Source organism: Acipenser ruthenus, chromosome 3 (genome assembly GCF_902713425.1).
Source record: "Acipenser ruthenus chromosome 3, fAciRut3.2 maternal haplotype, whole genome shotgun sequence".
NCBI lineage: Eukaryota > Metazoa > Chordata > Actinopteri > Acipenseriformes > Acipenseridae > Acipenser > Acipenser ruthenus.
Genome location: NC_081191.1, coordinates 46,542,035 through 46,564,061, shown reverse-complemented (window position 1 = coordinate 46,564,061; position 22,027 = coordinate 46,542,035). Strand labels below are relative to the sequence as shown.

General features: G+C 38.3%; 1 protein-coding gene across 2 annotated transcripts; it reads right to left on the bottom strand.

The window, feature by feature from the left end:
- Positions 1-408: 408 nt before the first annotated feature.
- LOC117394651 (zinc finger TRAF-type-containing protein 1-like) lies at positions 409-19,697 on the bottom strand. Of its 2 annotated transcripts, XM_033993037.3 has the most exons (5): positions 18,815-19,697; positions 18,324-18,371; positions 2,347-2,585; positions 1,983-2,194; positions 409-1,862 (listed from the first exon to the last, which is right to left on the bottom strand). In XM_033993037.3, the coding sequence occupies exons 1-5, from the start codon at positions 19,106-19,108 to the stop codon at positions 1,471-1,473; spliced, it is 1,185 nt and encodes a 394-aa protein (XP_033848928.1). In that variant the 5' UTR covers positions 19,109-19,697; the 3' UTR covers positions 409-1,470. The 2 variants fall into 2 exon arrangements, with proteins under 2 accessions (XP_033848928.1, XP_033848929.1); XM_033993038.3 differs by lacking the exon at positions 18,324-18,371.
- Between the last annotated feature and the right edge of the window lie 2,330 nt (positions 19,698-22,027).

The window sequence follows — 22,027 nt, the reverse complement described above, 5'->3', positions numbered from 1 at the left end:
AACTGTATTTATACCTAATTTTGCACTTGTATGATTATTGTGTTGCACCACGGGGTCTTCATTTTAAGGGCTTGCAGTAAGTTTTCAAAAATTAATTGAACACATTATATGAATAAAGTAATGGGAAGGAAAGCCACCTAATGCAAAGCAGACTGCTCTTTCAGGCTTGACTGAATGAATTAAAAACCTGAGCTGGTGACACCTACATGACTTCTATTCCTGCTTAGGTGCCACACAGTGCCCCTTACTTATACCAATGTAAAGTCGTTGGATGGATTGTTTTGCACTGTGTGCAGTGTGAAAACACCCCTCCTTTCCATGCTTTAAACTAAACAATGGCAGTGCCTAGGTGTAAAGCAGATCGGGGTACTGGCAAAACAAATGGAAAGAAGACTTGTACTACTCAGCTTTGAGCCCAATTAAACACATTTTATTTTTCCCCTGGAGACATTCATATTTCTACATCCCAATACTAAAACATGGTAATACGTAAGCTTTGAAGACTGGCTTGCAAAAGTGTAGCAGTAGGTAATATGAAGTGAGATAGCAGCACATTGTGACCTACAGTCTTTTATTTAAACTCAACCTGGAAGGCTCAATCTGCTGTGCACTTCCACAGGAATTCTATTAAGAGATAGCAAGCTTCTCTGCAAGGACATGATTGGACTTGCTCCTAAACATTGTGATCTACTAAGGGTGCAGTTACAAAGCCATGGGCATCTGGGGCATAATACCTTTGCAGCCATTTACTGTTCTGTTGTCCCTAATTGTACAAACTGCCTACTGTTCAAATACTGAAATGCACTTCAAATGGTTTGCTGAAGGAGGATGCTGCGTAAATTAAAAAAGGTTCAATGCAACTCCTGTCCTACTGTTCCCAGGTATAGGCACTGCTCTCTACTGTGCCAGGAGGGTTATCAGAGAGCTGTGTACAGGGCTTAACATAACTCTACACTGTTTAATTAAGCCGAGTCACTATTTACTTGGCAGTGTCAAAGATGTTTAAGATTATGTTATACCCCAATTTAATGAATGTTCCCAACTTTTCTAGTGTAATCTGAATACGTAAGTACCACTGCTCAGAGAGGAGAACTAGCCAAAAAATGTATTTTGCTAGGTGACTGGTATAGATAATACAATAATATTGTATCTTAGTACGTTATTCAAGTGAGTATATCACAAGAACTTTCATAAAACAGAATGTTATAAAAATTACCGTTTGTTTATCAGTCAAATTTAGTATGGTGTTTATGATGAAACTGAATAATAAAGTGGACCAAATGCTTTTCTGGGCGGTGCACAGCTGCGTACACGTGCTGATGGGTTTAAGGTATGAATGACTGTGGTTGGTGTGTTTGTCTGCTATTACCATCTCTCCTTCCCTAACCCCCACTGGCATGGTTTATCTGCTGCTTGCTTCTTTAGAGGTAACTATGGTTCAGTGGTGCTTTCTAAGACCCCCTGCCTTGTCTATTTCTGTATCTGGAAAATGAAGAGCCTCAGGTTGATGTTCTTGGCGGCCAGCAGTTTGTTGCATTCGATAGAGTCGATGATTGGCAGGGGCATGTAGTCAGTCTCGTTGGCATCATTGCTGAAGACATAGTGGTAGATCACTGGCTTGATCTTGACGTCATCGTAGGGCCCCTTGAGCAGCAGGTAGGAGCACTCCATCGCTGAGTTGACCTTGCTCTTGAGGATCAGCTGGAAAGACAGGGTGCGCTTACAGGACAGGTTGGGGTTTCGCTCCGAGTCGTTCACTCGAGCCTTCAGGACCCAGGTCTGGTTCAGCACTGTAAAACGTGGAGTCTCGTAGTACAAGCGAGTGATGAAGTCTTCTGTACGATAGGGCCGGAACTGCACCTCTGTGGAGAAAGAGAAGAAATTATAATGACTGAATTAAAAGTACAGGAGCAGGCAGCATCTCTCCCCCACATCCTCTCTCCTTGTCCCTAGTCCTATGTTTCTCTCCATCACACACGCACCTGTAAAGCCGATCTTCTCAAAGCAAAGCAGACTGAAGATGCCATTGTAGAGCTGCATCTCTTTCCGGTGGGACTGGTCCATCACATCCAGGATGCCCATCAGCTCGTTGCCAGTCTTGGTTGGATGGCAGCACTCCGCCTCGTGGACAGTCAGCTCATGAAAGGGGCCCTTCCAGGGACAGCCAATCCGCTTGTACTTGCACACTGTCACTCTGCAAAGAGAGAAGAGAGTGTATAGAGCGAGTGATTGCAAAAGCATAGCTCTGTATAACAGTAAAGCCACCCCTGGCTCCCCAGCCACTGAGTAACAGTCACACTGCAGTTTAACAAACAATCCCCTCCCCACATAACAATGTTATTGTACCTGTCCTGGCACTCCTCTTTCTGGTGCCTCTCCAGCACGCTGCGGGGGAACAGTTTGAGACAGAAGCTGCACTCACAGGGCAGCTCGCTCACAGCTTTCTCCACTGCCAGGTTGCGGCAGCACAGACTCTTGCTAATCTCACAGCGGCAGTTGGGGCAGGTGGCCTGTTCCTCCTTCAGACGTGCATCAGCCAGCAGGTGAATGAAGCAGCCCGCACACATCAGGTGCCCATTCGTACACTACAAAGACATGAAAATACACAGGTTAGCTAAAAGACATGCTCAACACATTCACTTAAATTTATTTGTATTAACTTATTTTTTATAGAGGATCATTCTCAATGTACATGTATTTACAGAAAAAAATGAGCTGGATGGATACCATATGTAGCATAATATCTAGAATCTACAAATCCAATACAAACACTGTTTATTTTATGTTTGTGTTACAACCCAAATTATTGGCAAAATACTCCAATAGGTACCTACTGTAGGAAGCTCATGCTTATCTGTTAAAGGATTGCTGCATGTCATTATGATTGCTGTAACTCAGGCAGGCAGGACAGGTGCTACATAGGATTGTCATCCAACTTGCTTACCTCTCAGTATTGTTTTAACATCCAACCTACTCAGTCAGACAAAGTGTTTAATGCAAACTAACGAGAGAGAGAGAGAGAGAGAGAGAGAGAGAGAGAGAGAGAGAGAGAGAGAGAGAGAGAGAGAGAGAGAGAGAGAGAGGAGAGAGAGAGAGAGAGAGAGAGAGAGAGAGAGAGAGAGAGAGAGAGAGAGAGAGAGAGAGAGAGAGAGAGAGAGAGAGAGAGAGAGAGAGAGAGAGAGAGAGAGAGAGAGAGAGAGAGAGAGAGAGAGAGAGAGATCTGCACAGGTACCCGAAAACCATGGGTTTTAAATTATCAGACGCTACCCGGGTCTCTTTTTACTACTCGGTAAATGTATTAATCTGAGAATTTAAAGAAAATGTACAAAATATGACAATACAGTTCTAAGCGCAAGTCTCTGGCCGGCATAATAAAGACAATGTTAAAACAAGCATTAAGCCTTTTCTTAACTGACAGGATATCAATGTTTTGCCAGAAAACAATAACACAGCGAGCGGCAAGTACACCTCAATAATAATAACTGTGGCGACTATTCTCAGGAACAAAACAATATAAGAGGGCTCTACAGTGTGACTAATTTGGTTGCATATGCGACAAAAAATGTGCTTGTGCAAACATAACAGTTTAATGTAGGTGCACGTGTGCCACTAGAAATTCCTAAAGGCTGACTATAAAAATAAACAATATAGAAAAAAAACACAGATCTAAACTCTCATAGCTCAATCGTTATGTACTCTGGGAATGTAGTTTATTGGTGTCCACTGCCCACTGTTAATCACACATTAAAAACTACAAATCCCATACCCCGCCAATTTCACTGACATATATATATATATATATATATATATATATATATATATATATATATATATATATATATATATATATATATATATAATTATTTATTTCTTAGCAGATGCCCTTATCCAGGGTTACTTACAATTGTTACAAGATATCACATTATTTTTTACACACAATTAAATTATTTTTACATACAATTACCCATTTATACAGTTGGGTTTTTACTGGAGCAATCTAGGTAAAGTACCTTGTTGGGTTTTTACTGGAGCAATCTAGGTAAAGTACCTTGCTCAAGGGTACAGCAGCAGTGTCACCCCAGGGATTGAACCCACAACCCTCCGGTCAAGAGTCCAGAGCCCTACCACTACTCCACACTGCTGCCCTATATATATATATATATATATATATATATATATATATATATATATATATATTATATATATATATATATATATATATATATATATATATTTTTTTTTTAAATAAAAATAGACAATTATCTATTCAGGGATACCAAGATATTTAGTGAACAAGTAATCCGAGTGAAGTTATCTGGCAACAAACTCTCCATCCTTAGTTATACTGCTTTCCTAGAAAAAGGAGAACATTTCGGGGTACCATTTACTTGAGAGGTTTTTCTCATTAAAATATTTAGCATATTTTTCAAGAGGAGAGGATTATCTGTTGCTTCCAAACTTTTGAACATTACTGTGTGTGGCGGAATGTCCCGCCCCTTTGTTTGTTATTTATTTATATATATATTATGATTTATGTTTATATTACGGCAAAGCGCAGCTTATTTGTTATTGTTTTGTTTTTTAAAAAACCTCGTGAGGATGCGTGACTGATCAGCTAGTGATTTATTTAGCTAGCTGACAGTCACGCATCCTTATTAAACTTGTGCAGTCGGTGACCATCTCCCGAGTTAATTCATTGATTAATTGTTGCTAATCGGGAGATGGTCACGGTATATAAACCTGCAGCTCTCTACCCTCGCAGAGAGTGTACAGAGGAGAGTACGAGAGAGCGGTATTAAAATAGAAACAATTGCTATATATATATATACTTGTTTCGTTATTGTTTATTTGCTTGGCCAACGCACCTTTTGGTTTTGTGTTTGTTTAAATCTTTTTGTTTATTTGTTAATTAATAAAAGCACTGAGCGCCGTAGCGTTCAGTTTCACCCGCCCATTCATTGTTTTTGTGTTGCTTCTTCCTGGCCCGTGACGTCATCACTGCAACAGCTCGGCCACAGTGTGTCTAATATATAATAATTGCACATGAACTTTGTGACTGACTTATCTGACTACCTGAGAAAAATACAACTCCAACTTAACTGAAGGTTTTTAACTGATTTTTTTTCGACTTAGATGTGACAATACAACTAAAATAAATAGTGCGAAACATATGAATGTATTATTAATTATTTTTAATTATGTCCGCATACTTACTAACAAGGTGTAAATCACTGAGCTAAGGTTTGGCTAGCCCAGGCTCGAGCTGCGACATCTGCTGCATTCTTTGGGTGAGTAGGTATACTGGTTTTGCGGTTTACTGTGGTTGAGGTACCTTACGGTATTGGCACCTTTCCTGTTACACTACACCGCAAATATCGTAATTACGGTATATAGAGGTTAATGCTATGTTTGTGTTCAACAAAGTAAAGGAAAAAGTAATTTTCATATGACCACCTTTTTATTCCACATTCTGTACAGAACAAGTCTCTGTGCTCCTCAGCTTTCTCACCTAGCCTCACACTTGAACAATCCATCCACGTCTACCTTACTGTCAATCACCATGTGTCTAATAAATATCTTTTTGTGAACTGATACTGTATTTTGATAGCGGTTTTGAAGGAAACTTTTAATGTCTCAATTAGCAGACAAGCAACCGCAGCGGGACAGTCTTCTTATTCTCAAAGTAGTTTTGTTTAAACATGTTATTTACATCATCCATACTTTTTTAGGTAAGTAAAAATATTTATTTGTACAAACTCCATATGTGAAATAATCATTAGCAACAACATTGTTGACATACTTGTGCAATGTCATGTGAACTGTAGGTATAAATATCAATAACACATGTCTTTGTATTAAAATACCTTTTTTAATGGTGTTGCTTTATGTACTTTATTTACCCAAAATAAAATCTCTGCTCTTAAATAACTTCTATAAATTATTGTGGAATTCCCCCTTGCTTGCTGAATTTTCAACGCATAGCTGAAAAACTGAAAAGTTATGAATCTTTCTACAGCGGTACCTACTATTGCTGTTATGTGTCACTAGAGTAGTGCATGAACACTATCTGTAGCGTAGTGAGAAGTGTGGTGGGAATAAGTGCAAGAAGCAACTTATATGCCATACTGCCACAACTAAGTAAGATTATATAATGGCTTGGATAAATTAAGTGCTGTGATTGGCCGAACAAGATCACATGACCATGAACTAAGAATTGTCTTATGCACTGCTAGAGGCGAATCAATCAATTTCCTCAATGTACTTTCCTTAAAACCTCAAAGTCTCGATCACTTCGGCCACAGCGATAGCTCCTGTAAAGCTCTTGTTTTAATTACCAAATTCCGTTGGACTGCAGGATCTAAAATCGGGGTGGAGATCGTTGCGTAGGATCTTAACGAAGGGACAGCGCATGACCCCAAAAAACAACAAAAAAACCTAGGTTCGTATTTTCAAGTATATGGTATAAAAAGTTAAATACATTGCAGTAACTGAAGACATCAGTGTGCATTATAATTAGAGCCCCGTGAAATTATTTTTATTTTTTATAAATTTCATTTTATTTCATTTTATTTAGATACACATTCAGAAAAACAACTCAAATAGATGTATATCAATAATAGTATAAATAATTTTTATTAAACATTTTCTGCTTTTTTTTTTTATATATAACATTATGACTTAAACAGACCTCGCACAGAAAAATAATTGATACTATAATTTCTCATTAGCGGCAGTAACAAATGTACAGTCCCTCACTCTTTAATTAACTGCCTATTTACAGTGAATACTGCGCATGCACTCTATACAAATACAATAGTATAAATAAATAAAAAAAACAATAGTTACACTGCCCTACTATTGTGGGGCTGTCATAATAATTGCACATACAGTGATAGGAATTGTATTTCAAGCCTGGGGAGGTATACAAGTATACAACAGTATAGAGCAAGTTTGGGGTTTCTCAGTATTTAAACACCAAGCAAAGCAGATTCATTCAAATTCAATCAAAACCAAAACAGCATTTACTCCACTGCAAAATTTGCACCACTTGAAATAACACAAAGAATTAGCATACACAAAATATAAGCAAACGGTCATATTTTCCCCAAAAGGAATAAACATCTAATGCTTAACTGGTATCTTCCGACTCGCATTCCAGTTGATAGTTACAAAAATCTGCACATAATTATTTTGTCACTGTTGTTATGCGTGGTTTAGGTATTTTAGAAACAAAAGTCTCTTCTTTTCCATCACGAAACAACCGTCTCTCTCGTTTTCTGCCTCCTGCTGAAACGCTACACTATAATTGCTTTAGAATGATTTTTCGTTTTATTTCTGCATGTCATTTTATTTCATTTTATCGGCTGCATTTTGTTTTATTTCGTATTTGTGAAAAACACAGGCTCTAATTATAATGAGCAGTTTTGATTTTCAAACTGCACTTAAAAAAAAAAAAAATGAAAACTGTACTCTGCAATAATAAATTTTTTCAGCAAATTTGTAGCGTCTAAAGACAAAGTATAGGAGCTATTTTACACTGGCCGGCGAAAGGATACATTGCATAAAACTTGGTTTAAAATCTTACTGTTTTCTTTTTATAAAATAAATGGAGCCATTTTATAAGTGCAATAACCCACTCTAAAACATATCTTGGCCTCAGGCAGCCTCGTGCCTCACAACGCACCCAGGCGTGTGTAAGATAGACCTATTATAGGTCTTCCCACACACCCTGTTGCTTACTTAACTAATTGTGAAAAACAAGTTTTTCTCTTTGCAGATTTTAGAAAATGTTTGTGCAGATTTCCGTGGGGACTAAAAAATGTTTGTTTTAAGCAATATGACCAATCATTTCTTAATTCTGTTGACCATCAATTGAACAATGTACAAACTGCAGCACCACATTGTTTTCAGCTTTTCGTCGTAGTAAAATATAAAACAGCTGAAGGTTAAAGCATTCCATGAAAGCAGGTGTGATTTTTTTATTTTTTTTATTGTTTGTGAATTAAAGTATTCCTTTTATAACATGCATGATTTACAGTATGCTATGATATTCAGGTCACCATGGTATTTTTTGAGTTATCATACCATGGAAATTTTATACCAGACAATCCCTATTGCATTTTTCACAAGTGATTGTATTGCACACAAAAACGTTATTACATTTGTTTTCATCGGTAAGCTGAAAGACTACTACAAGTGCACACCCAAATAACTCAAACTGGACTCAATTACAATATGAAAAAAGACACACACAGGGTATTTCTTCCAAAGTGGAAACTTAAAAAAATGAGATGTATGGTTTTGAGATTTTTTTTTTATTTTTTAAATCAATCTGTAAATTACAAGCAGTATACAGTCAGCACTCAGATATACGACACTCAGATACATGTCAGTCGCGTTTTACCATCCTTGTACAGATCAATTTCCGATTTTTATATATATATATATATATATATATATATATATATATATATATATATATATATATATATATATTACACACAGTGGTTTGCAGAAGTATTCACCCCCTACCAATAAATGTCACATTTTGTTGAATTACAAATAATCTATGCAGTTTTTCAAACTTTTTTTATTCAAAGCTGTAGTGGTTAGACTGAAATGTTAGTTAAATGAGGAGTAGGTTACATGTCAGCAAAACTTGCAAATAAATGAAATTTACTGGTTGCATAAGTATTCAGCCCCTTAAGTCAGTACTTGGTAGAAGCACCTTTTGCATCAATTACTGCTGTGAGTCTTTTTGGATAGGTCTCTACTAGCTTTGCACAGTTGGATGGTGACATTTTTGCCCATTCACAGGAAAATTGCTCCAGTTCTGATAAGTTTGTTGGGGATCGTCGATGGACTGCAATCTTCAAGTCTTGCCATAAATTTTCGATTGGGTTCAAGTCAGGACTTTGACTGGGCCACTCAAGAACATTCATTCTCTTCTTGTTCAACCACTCCAGTGTGGCTTTGGCTTTGTGCTTCGGGTCATTGTCCTGCTGGAATGTGAATTTCCTCCACAGTTTCAGTCTTGGCTGACTCAAACAGGTTTTCCTCAAGGATTCTCCCCTCTATCCTGACAAGCTTCTCAGTCCCTGCTGAAGAGAAGCACCCCCATAAAATGATGTTGCCACCACCATGCTTGACAGTTGGGATGGTGCTGACTGGGTGATGTGCAGTGTTGGGCTTGTGCCAGACGTAATGCTTGGAATTTATACCGAAAAGCTTTGAACACAAAACCTTTTTTCACGTCTGCAGTATCATCTACATGCTTTTTCGCAAACTCCATAGTGCTTTAAGATGAGGCTTTTTGAGTAATGGCTTCTTTCTTGCCACCCGTCCATACAGACCAGCTTTGTGTAGGGACTGGCTTATTATTTATGTGTGTACACTGACTCCCATCTCAGACACAGAACTTTGCAGATCAGGTCATTGTTGGCTTCAGAGTGACATCCTGAACCAGTTTCCTGCTTGCCCGGCTGCTCAGTTTGGGAGGGCGACCTGATCTGGGTAGTGTCTCGGTGGTATGATGCATCTTCCACTTCTTAACCCTCTCCAGTCCATTTATTAAGTGCGCGTCAGGTCCAATTTATTTTCACAAGCAGAGTTAATTTTAGACGCGCTGTTTAAAAGTATTTTTTTTCACAGTCAAACGGGTTTAAAATGCCCTGCATATCAACAAAGCACTCACTAGGCATCTCCAGCCCCGCCCCACCCTTTCGTTCGCTATCGCTTTCACATATGCTAATAAATAAATAATAATAATAATAATAATAATAATAATAATAGTCGTACATACCGATCAATCATCTCCTGATCACTCGTTTTATCACCAAACTCCTCAAGAATGCGATCCAAGTCATTATTTTATTACTATAACATCTCAAAAAATTATTGCAAATGTCAGTGATAGTCTCTGTGCGCTGATACAGTAACATTCAGCTTGTTTCCTTATGACCGCCCATATGGGATGCCAATGGCAAGTATGACTATTCATGAGATGCCTATTTTTTTTTTTTTTTTTTTTAAATCGGCTTGTCTCGGCTCCTGTCGCTCCCACTCGGCCATTGAATGGTTTTCTCTGCTTTTTCTGGCGAAAAAACGACTAGAAACCCGTTTTTTGCGTTTTTTTGATGATGTCGGGCAGGGTCCGACAATGGACCGCAAAGGGTTAAAGATGGACTTCATTGTGCTGAGGGATAATCAGCGCCTTTGAAGTTTTCTTGTACCCTTCTCCTGCTCTGTGCCTCCCTACTACTTTATTCCTGACTTGTTTCGAAAGCTCCTTGGTCATCATGGTTGCTTTGTTGGATCATTATGTGAGTTGCAGCTTGAAAGTCTTTATATACTTGAGGGAAATTATCTACAAGTTAAACCACTTTGTGTACACACAGGCTGAAACCATTTCACTAATTTTGTGACATTTCAAACAAATCATTTGCACCAGAGCTGATTTAGGGCTGCAGTAGCAAAGGGGTTGAATACTTATGAAACTGAGATTAATCTGTTTTTCCCTGTAAATCTTACTTATTTATATTTTATATGCATTTTTTAACTTTATCAATGTGGAGTAGTTAGTGTAGATTCTACATGTAAAGTCTAATTTGAAAGTGTCGTGGAGTACGCTCAGGTGCCAACAAAATGTGAAAACTTTGCAGGGGGGTGAATACTTCTGTAAACCACTGTATATCTATATATGTGTGTATGTATGTATGTATGTATATATGTATAAACAAATTAATGCACTTACCTGTTACAAGCGATTTCCAACTGTTACCAGTTTTCTGATACAAAGTCCATCTCTTCAGTGTTACAATTTGGGTCGTTAATGGGGAATTTTACATATTGCTACAATACGTACCGTATTTTAAAGTATGTGCTGTATTACAGGCCACGTGTCGTCTCTTTTGGCAAGTGATATTTTCAAAATCATATCGTTTTTAATTAAAATACTTCTGTTGAAAATATAGTACTATACCAACAAAACCAACTACAGTACATCTAAATGGAAGCCTGCTTATTTTTAAAACTGTTGTTTCAGCTATGTATTTGACACTGTATATTTTTTGTGTTCCCTGAAAAATGGACAAGGGTTGGAATGGGCCTAAATGAAATAATCAGATATGTGTTTAATGGTCACTGAAGTCCAAATTTGATAGGGTTGAATATGCGAGTGCTGACTGTATTATCAACCGGTATTGTTTATTATCTATACATATTCTGCCCCAAACCTCTGAAATCAAAACTTTTTTGAATTTTAGTCAACTGTATATGTACCTGCAGGTTAATTTGTAAACAAAAAGGTACCGGATCTAATAATTAAGGAAAAGGGATAGTACTTTTGTTTCTAGTCTGGATGTACTGACCTTGATTTGCAATAGCTTCCATATATGCTTCTAGTTCTCATCTGTTTGTTGGTTTTGTATGTTATTATAGGTGTTGGTAGCTGTTCCCGACCTTTCCTAGCCATGTTTTAACTTAGGTTTGAATAATACCAGTGGCGGGTCAACTAATCCAATGAACAGGAGTGACAAGCACTAGGTTTTCTTGATTTGCAGTTTGGGTTAGGGTGAAAAATATATATATATTAATTTTTTTTACTCACAGATGTCGCATCCTAAAATATACAGTTACATAACACTTTTGTCATATGTTTCATCACTTGAAAACTGTATAATTCTTGCCCGTCACACAAACAGGTACCGGATCTGGGATCTAGCACAAATTAACCCTGGTCTGCAGTAATCAGACCACAAACACAGCAAGTCATGTTTCGAGGTATCTACTTCCAGTGTGAAGTGAAGGTACAGTTATGCACAACAAAGGGCCAACCAATAGAATGTTAGCAATAGCTGACAAGAGGCGGGCAGCACTCAGTCAGGGTCAGTTAAAATTTTGCAGAGATGAAAAAAATATGATAGTGGTTGGCCAATTAAAGTCTCACTGCGGTTTTGTCGTTTACCAAATACGACTCAAAGTGGCAGCTCCAAGGTCTAATTCTAGAGGATTTTTCTTACTGTTCCCTTAGGGATATAAAAAACTACAATACAAAATTAGCCTGATACTCAAATCTGCAATTTGATGCCTTGACTAGGTGAAGAACGCTTTGCGTAATTACATAATTACAAAATGCTTAATTTTTCTTGTACAAAACCACATCAAATTTGGGCTACAGAATTGAGAGGAACGGTAGTTCCTCGCGCCAAGTTATCAGCGAGAACTGCCAGAGACTCTCTATACAGCAAGGATAGTTTTTTTCAGGGTATTGGCGTAGCAAAAGTAAATCAGCCAAAAGCACCATTTCACTTTTAATGTGTAGTTCCCAACACATAGGTGAAATGTAGAAAAAAAAGTCAATACCTGTCATACAGTAAGAGAAATAAGTCGCCAAAGTAAGGTAAAAATCATCGTCTTCTTAAAATGTATTTTTTTTGTAGACCTCAGGCACACTTATTCACGCGTATGTATATTACAGGACGCCCGATTTTAATGACAATTAACTTGTTTTGTCAGCATGGAAATATGCTTGGGAACAATGGAACATTTGCCTGCAAAAAATATCTTTTTTTATATAAATATAAAAAAGTGTAGTATGCGTGGGCTTTGAAACTATAACCTTCAGTTTACAAGCGTGTTGTGTTATAACTGTCAGTGCTACACGATTGAGAAAACAAGCAGTATTTTGAAAGATGAAGTCAGCCAGCTGAGAATTCTCTGGACTATTTTTTACATTTTGGAGATTTTTTTTTTTTTTTTTTAGTCATCTCATCAGTCTGAGATTCTGATCTCGATCTCTGAAAAATATTGGTTTTCTGTCAGTGTAACGCTCATTGTGGTCCCTATTGGCGCAAGGAAGTACGGTTTCCTCTCGATACTGGTCGATGAGAGTAACGCTATTTGTGGTCCCCACTGAACAAAAAGGAACGTTAATTAATTAGCTATGCTTAAGGACAGCCTATATATTTGGTAAAAGTAAAACGTAAATAAATTAATATTTAAATGAATACATAAAACAATAGACATTTCTTTCTTTACCTATCTTGCTATTTATTTCTTTTTTATTATCAGATATAAACCATTTAATACTGTATGAAACAAAAATAAACTCAACAGCTCTTGTTCAATTGTATATTAGTGAAGATTTTTGTACATTGAGGTCGTCCTGCTTTCATATATTTTTACTTACAAATTCAAGAAAAATATTGTAACGACCCAGACAATTGCTTTGTTGCATGACTTGTTATCTGTTCAACTTGTCTCGTCTGTCTTTTATGTTACATGTATTGTAATGGGAACGGGTCATGTCGTTACTTAGCATGGGAAGGGGGAGTGAGTGAATGAGTGGGGAGAATGTGTGTTGCTGTTTTCAGGGGTTGCAGAGCATGCATGTGACTGGTTGATGAGCCGGACAGCGACGGGAGGTTATATAAGGGGGTGCATGAGCTGGGGACTGGAGACAGTCCAGCGCTGAACTTGAATGAGAAACTGTGGGTGCGACTGAGCGAGTGTGTGAAATGTGACCGGAGAGAATATGCAGTGAAAATGCATTATTGTATTAGTGTATTATTTTGGCACCCCAGACAGGAATTCTCTGTAGTTTTTCACATAAAACAAACATTTTTTAGAATTCAACACCGTCTCCCTGAGTACTACTTCCTAAACATGAAAACGTTACAATATCCTAAATGAACGGATCAAGCTTATTATGATAGTTTGCAAAATCAGATGAAAGCTTTCAATAATCGGGATAATACAAAATCATTATTTACAAAATCTTATTCATCTTGTTACTTGTTAAAAACTACCTTTACTGATATACTATTTGCAAATGTTGTCAAATGGAAGGACAAACTTTGTGGTGTGAAAGCTAGGGTGTCTGCATTGGAAGCATGTCTTGGGTTTGATTTCCACACTGGGTTTATATTGCAAACTTTAAAAAAAATTAAATGCATTTTATTTTTGTGTAACAAACACATTTTTAAAGTGAAAAAATGTAGTTGATATGAAGGACACTTTCATTGAACATACATACTTTTGCACACATAACTTTAACGTGCATATATATGTGTGTGTGTGTGTGTGTGTGTGTGTGTGCGTGAAGGGCGAAACCCGGTGGTCTGGCGAGTCTAGTTTTGCCTGGGCCAATCTAGTTTCGTCAAGGGCTTCTGGGCAAATCTCCAAGTTACCACTTTTTGCCCGTGTCCAATCGGGCGAATCAAGGTTGGCCCACAACTTGAAAAAATTTTTTCAACAGTTTTCACTGAATTTCAGGACTAGCCCATGCAAGTCTAGTTTCGTCCAAAGCTTCAACATCAATGCTGGGACAATCTTGTTTTGCCTATGCCAATTACTTGGGCTAGATTTGCATTTCTACACTCTCTCCTGCCAGCTTCCAAATGCGTGCCGGGGTACCTGCCTCCCCTCCACTTTTGACAACAATGTAGCGACGGTGTGCTGGGTTTCCAGCGCGGTGCTGAAAAGGCAGGACACCAGGGCTGGTTGTTCAAACCGGCATACTGTACGTCAGCCGAATAGCACATCAGGAAAGTCCATACAACCTTGCTTTACTTCCCTGTTACTCTCTGTTCCAAACATTACAATTGTGTTCCCACTCCTGCACGAACAAAACCACAAACAAAAGGACAGACAAAGAGACTCAAACCCCCAGGACGGCCATCCCATTTACAAGCGATGTGAGCTTTTTATATGCAGGTGCGTAAAACTATCAATAATTCAATTAGTCACTACCCAATAACATTACAAGGGGACCGAGTGGAGAAGCTACTAGAAAGCGATAAATCAATTACAAGGTGCTAGTCGATAATATATAAAAAATGTGCACTAATCAAATCAAAGTGTACAAAACATGCAAGTGACAAATATGTGAAATATAACTGGGGCATTATTGACCCTGTTACAATCTTAACTATCTTTTAATGAAGATAAAAATAAAAGAAGATTCGAATATGAACAATTAAAATATTATTTCTCTCTCTTTTGTTTGTGTGTGTGTGTGTGTGGTGAGTTTGCCTGCGTGTTACCGTTTCTCTCTCTCTCTCTCTCTCGTGTGTGTGTGGCGAGTTTGCCTGCGCGTATGGAGGAACGAGACTTCTTGACTGCACTTTTTGGGAGACAGAGCTAATAAAAAAAACCAGCCCTGGTGTCCTGTAGAAATGCAAAACTAGACTCGCCAAAATAATTGGCTTAGGCAAAACTAGACTGGCCCAGCATCGATGTTGAAGCTTTGGACAAAACTAGACTCGCCCAAATTAATGGCATGGGCAAACCAGATTCGCCCAGCATAGACTTTGAAGCGTTGGACGAAACTAGACTTGCCTGGGCTAGTCCCGAAATGTAGTGAAAACTGTTGAAAAAACGGGTTTCGCCCAGTCATCTTTTTCAAGTTCTGGGCCAACCTAGATTGGACGCGGGCGAGTGTCAAAAAAAAGTGTTAACTTTGGGATTCGCCCAGAAGCCTGTGACGAAACTAGATTGGCCTGGGCACACACATTATATATATATATATATATATATATATATATATATATATATATATATATATATATATAATAAAATAAATAAATGCAGGATATGAACCCTAACTAGTCATACTTTCACTCCAACTACAAAACCGCTATGCTACACAGATTCACATCTTAACCCTTTCAACAGACTAGGCTACTATTTACATTTACCCTATCCAAACAGCAATACATTGCCTCAATATAGGTTGAACAATTTTGCTATTCCTGTAATGTGTGTGTGTGTGTTATTATCCTTTAAGTGTAAAAATAAGTGATATCTGAAACAAAAACACATTGGAAATGTGAAAAAATGGCAAGTGATCAAGTGCCCAGCCATTTAAAATGGAGATATAAAAAACACAAGCCAAGTTTCAAGAAAACAATGGGGCAACCTTGTCCAGGCAGCAGTGTGGAGTAGTGGTTAGGGCTCTGGACTCTTGACCAGAGGGTTGTGGGTTCAATCCCCAGTGGGGGACACTGCTGTTGTACCCTTGAGCAAGGTACTTTACCTAGTTTGCTCCAGTAAAAACCCAACTGTATAAATGGGTAATTGTATATAAAAATAATGTGATATCTGTATAATGCGATATGTTGTAACAATTGTAAGTCGCCCTGGATAAGGGTGTCTGCTAAGAAATAAATAATAATAATAATATGGTGAGGGGGGTACAGTGTAGCTTAGCCTTCCTCCTGTCAGCTAAAGACTAAACTCAAACCTAATGTTTATATTTATTATTAGAAATACCTTTTTGGAATAGAACACATTGTGATGTTTCTCCCCCTAAAAACTTTTTTGCAATTTGTAGTTTAGAAATTCTGGCCATGTGAGCAACAGGAGAAAGGGGAGGTCAGGGATCACAGGCTGTGAAATGTCACAAGATCTCTGTTGTCGTCATTCAGAGTGCAACCATGTTCGCTCACTTACACACAAACACACCAGGGATGGGATTAAGACTTCCCTTGAATAGTTCCAAATTTAAATGCAGTATTTATGAGCCACTGTGCATAGGTAACAAAATCAGGTGTGTTTAATTAGGCTCAGCGCAAAACCTGGAACAGATCGAACTGTTTGGCATGTGTTTGAAATACTGTATATTCAAATGATATCAATCTTTTGTTTTCTGACACTTTCTTATGTAAGGTGCTATCCTGCCTTGGCTTATTTTTACTGAAGTCAGTGTTTAGTACATAATGGATGCAAGTCAAACACATGACATGCCTTGTGATTCATTAAATGATCCTGACAGACTATTCTGTAGGAATTATATTAAGACAACATTTTTATGAAACATGGTGAGACATGTGTTCATACCAAAACATATCACATTTATTTAAGAAACAAGTAGCTGGAAAGTGCTTTTGGTTGTGCATCAGGATGAGGATGCTTAACCAAATAAAAAGTTTATGAAATATCAGCCTTACTAGACGCAAATGACAGTTCTGTGCAGAGCTTGTGATGGAAGCAGCAAAAACAGACTGAAAGGGCCACAGGGGTCTTGTTTATAATTAGTATTTCTGGTGACAAGAACATACCACTGACACTGTACACACCGACAGAAATTAGACAGGACAGGTGTCAGAACACAGTTTATTTTAATCTGCTGGCTGCTACCAGTATATTTGCATTATAACTTTAAACTGCAATAGGCTAGGGTGTGAATTCAGTGCAAATACATGTACATCTTTTTATTTTATTTTAAATTACACTTTATATTTTGGCAAGTCATCTGCTCTTAAGGCTGAGGCAGTGCATTAAATGGAAAGTACCGGTAATTAAACAAAAACAGTATCTGCCGAAAGGGCTCTGATGCTTGGTATTGTGATTCTGTACAGGGCAATGATTCATTGTACACACTAGTTTAGCTTGGGCAAGTGTGCAGGATAAAGAGACAGCATTGTCGGTGTTAATACCAGCAGAAAGGATTTTCACTATGTTATCTGAGGTCTGAATATTGCAGAGCAAACTAGTATAATCTGACAGGGTCATCTGTACTGTTTTGATGCACAATTTCTCCTGTTCCTTTCTATATGTGTGTTACAAATCCCATCAATAACCAGCTGGATTGAGCTACTTCAGCAGACTGCAAACATTGTTTTAAAAATTCAGTGTAAAATTTCTGCTGTCAATGGACTTCCATTTTCTACAATGAAATGTATAGGCTAATAATGCAAAACCTGTGTGCTGGATGATTTCTATAAGCTAAGAGGGCAGCTAGTCAGCAAGAAAGGTTTGTGATGTTACAGGTCACCAACAGTTCCAGGAATTAATAGCAGGTGCATGTCTAGGCACATCTCACACAAAACATGTATACTCAGTGTTGTACTGCCCCTCACACAGAACAGATGGAATAAGGTTTTATGAGCATGCAGGGTTACACAATGCATATATTCAATAGTATTAGGATGCTTCCAGTATCTACACTGCTGGCTTGGTGCATATCAAGGCACATATTTACAATTAATAACTACAGTATGATGCAGCATGGCACTGTATTCATCTTACAAAGTACACTGAGAATTTGGCAGATTTAGAGCAAAGGTATAGGCTATTACAAAATACAATGATTAGGCATTAGATTGAATTTCAATACCTCTGTGGCGGCCCAGGCTCACAGTGCAGAGCCTGTCTAGAAGGTAAAAACTGAAAGCGATACAGGGAGAATTTACGTAACAATAATGCAATATCTACTTACCAGGTCCTACCTAGATGCAAGGAGGTGGACAGTGGGATAAACAGAAAGTGTACATATAGACTAAATCAATATTATTGTATTATAATGCATCATCTCATCTTACCTGGTAGAAGGAGGACATGGGCAGGTCCACACGCACGTTGCAGTCAGTCTATGTAAACAGGCAGTGTTGTGTGTTATGTTTTGTAAGGTTACCTTATTATGCTATGCAGTACACTCAATATTACTGTAAGCATATGTTTATTGTCATTCCTTACCTTGTTGACCAGAATTCTCATGGGAAAGCCCAGACAAACAGTGCAAAGACTGGCATGTTATATAGCGTTATCTTATTTATAGTGTACATTATCGGCGTTATTATAATATTTATGCGGTGCATTACACAAATACACTATCATTAATAGTATTATTAGTAGCAGTATTATTGATTTACTTTATAAGGCCGCATCGCATGTTTCTTACGCAGAAGATTTAAGCTTTTATCCGACAGGTCTAAACACAAGGTTCAAAGTCAGGCAGTGATAACAGACTAGTCACCACACAAATACAACACAATATTAAATTGTAAGAGATGCGATAGAGTTTGCCTCATACCTGGTAGACAGACGCCTTTGGCAAGTCCAAACACACAGTGCAGCACAGCACCACGTAAAGTCTCTCCTCCAGCTTGCCTGCCTCACCCTCCTGCAGCAGCCTCACACGCTTCTTGGGTGGCGCGTCTGGGTCTGGCTCCTGATCGGCCTGCTCCTGTCCGCCCTGCACCCCGGGACCACCGGGCCCAGCCTCCAGCCCAGCCCCCGCGGCCCCGACACCGAGCCCGGCCGAGGAGGAGCTCGGAGCCGTGGCCACCGGAACTCCCACTTCGCCGCGATCCTCCAAAGAAGACATCGGGGATGAGTCTGTCTGTCTGTCCGATTTGTATGCGTTATGTGTCACTGTCAGTGGCAATGTACCGTACAATTAACTAACAAAATGTTAACTAGTATTTGTTTCTCATGTATTAATAATAAAAAATAATAATGACGATGATAATGATGATGATGATGCTACTGATAAATTGTAAATGACAGTGATGAAAGGGGATTGGGTAGTAAAATGGATGAATTAATTTGATGCTACTATCTTTTAAAGATAAAAGTTATAATTTTTTCAACATATTTTTTAAAGAATGTTTCGCATTTTTGTTCAGTCGGAAACAAAACAACCCTTCGAGTGTATATCGTGTCTTCTCCCTCATTGAAACAGGCTTCCGAGCGGCTCTGCAGCGACTCGACCGAAGCTCTCTCACCACCCAGCACCTGCCGAGCTCACCTAGATCACACCGGCTGTAACGCTTCAATCTCTACTGCGACTCTGTTTGAAGACACTAAGACCCTGCAGCCATCTTTGTTTTTCTTCAGTCCGTCTCATCCTCTCTCCTAGACTCCCCTCCGCCCAGCCAATCGACACGATGTTTACTCAGTGGGGGGGGGGGGGGTCACAACGGAGACCAATCCGACTAAACAATACGAGTAAGTCGTAACCTTGCTTGCCAGTCTTTACGTTGACTCATATGTCAGCAATGTTCCCGTTCCTGATTGGTTGATAGCTGTGTGTTGTGTTTAATCAGGTGACAGGATATTTTCATAATAGAGCCTGGCGGAAGCCTATCGGCCTGCAGCGGGTCAGAGAAGAGGATAATAATAATAATAGTAATAATAATAATAAAAATAATATATATATATTTTTTTTTGATTGATTCAAATTTCGGTGCAGGTGGATTTATTTTCGTAAGTTTTCTTTTGGTTAAGTGGCGCAGCTGTGCTCTGTTTTTTTTTGTTGCAAGCCAATTGAATGTAGTTTTGCAAGTTTGTATTTGGTTGCACAGAGTAGTGGCTTATAAAGCATCTTCTGCAAGGCTCTCGTTTCCCTCTATTGTGCGCATTCGTCTTTTTTTGTGCTTCAGTGTGAGAAGTAACGTTTGGACGTTTTAGTTACGCAGTGTTCAGAAATTAGGATTTAGGATTTATATTTGTGCACATTGTACTGGTTCTACTCAAAGTGATTCCTGTTCAGGTATTTTTGAATGGGAATAATAAGAGACATGCACGTCTTTCTTATTTGATGACTAAGAAAAAATAACTGCATTTCTAACATTTTCAACTATACAAAGGTGCCTAATTTAAAGGTTTGATAAAAAAAAAGTCTGTTTAGTTTTTGCAATTTATTTAATTTACTAAAATGAAAGTTTTTTTCACTGCATATTCTATGTGATTTTCATCTTTCACAATATTTATTCAAATGAATAAAGGACAGTTTAGATTAGGTTTATTTTTAATTATACAGGTTTAAACATATAAAATGTTTTTAATTTGACATTTTCCCAAGGAGTGCTAATAGTGGGCCGCAGTGCCTAATGCAGCTGAACAGGTGGGCCTCGGGTAAAAAAGTTTGGGAACCCCTGGTTTAGAGAAAAATGGCTGGTATGTGTGACAAATGTAAACACATTCATTTAAGCACAGCTAACCAGTAAAATAATAAGTACACATCTTCTGAGAGTCAACAAGATGCTGAAAACACTTTATTTACGGAGAAAATGACAGACAAACACATGGTCTTCACAAGTATATGGAACCCAAGCCAAGCCAAGACCCAATCGGGTTGAGGGTATAAGTTCATGGCATGTACACATCTTCTGAGAGTCAACGAGACGCCGAGAACAATACATTTTCATTTCTCTCTTCTGCATTGCAGCAAGATGAACATGTCCTTAACTTTTAATTGACTTTATTTACTGAGAAAATGACAAACACATGGCCTTCACAAGAACACGGAACCCAAGGCAAGACCCAATCGGGTTGAGGTTATAAGTTCATGGCATGTTTTTTTTTTTTTTTTTTTTCCTAAACAGGACATGGTATGTTTGTATGGAGAAGTCAAAGTGGCACGCCAGAAACTGAATTTGTGCAGCCACTCCTCAGTTCCGAAACTTGTGTCAGGTCTGCTGACAGTCCTGGTGCAGAGAGGTGTCATGGCTAATTCCTCACTGGCTGGAATAAGTGGCAACAATTCAAAGGAGGGAAAGTGGCAAAAAGACCATCTAAATCCAGATGTGGTAGATGCAATTACAAGTAAGTACAACCAGGTTTTATTTTAAAATAAATATAGCAAACAAAACGTTTGTAAACACAAAACAAAAACACTAAACAACCACGTGACAATACAAACAATACAAAAGCATGGGTGAATAAAACAAACACAATGATAAGCAAAAGACTTGCCGCTGTAATGTAATTTTAGTACAGTAATAGTATTGTAGTACAGTAGATTGGTGCGCGAGTTAATGTGAAGGAACACAGATTGGGAGAAAGAGAACTAAAGCGGAATAAAAGCGACCTTAGACCAGAAACTGAAAAATAAGTAAGACATATATTTAGATTGATAGATTTTAAAACTCAAAGACCGACATGACCCTCTGTCTGAGCCTTGACGAGTTGTAGAGTGCTGAGCCGCTTGTAGACGTGTTCTGTCAGAGGGAGGTTAAACGTGAGTCTGACCTGCTGACTACCAGATCAGCTGAAATTACTGGGATAAACAGATAAAGAATGCTGGAGAATACAGTCTGTAAACTGCGCAGGGGTCACAGGATTTTCAGCAGAGTTAAACTTGGGAACGCTGTTGGACTGAGTTGGATTTGACATAATACCTTTGAGTCCTTCAGAGTTGAATGCTGTGGCTACAGCAAAGATAATTGATTTATTTCAAGAAAAATGGGAAAACAGTGGAAAGGGAAGATTTTATTATGAAAATCATTCAAAAGTAGGGAAA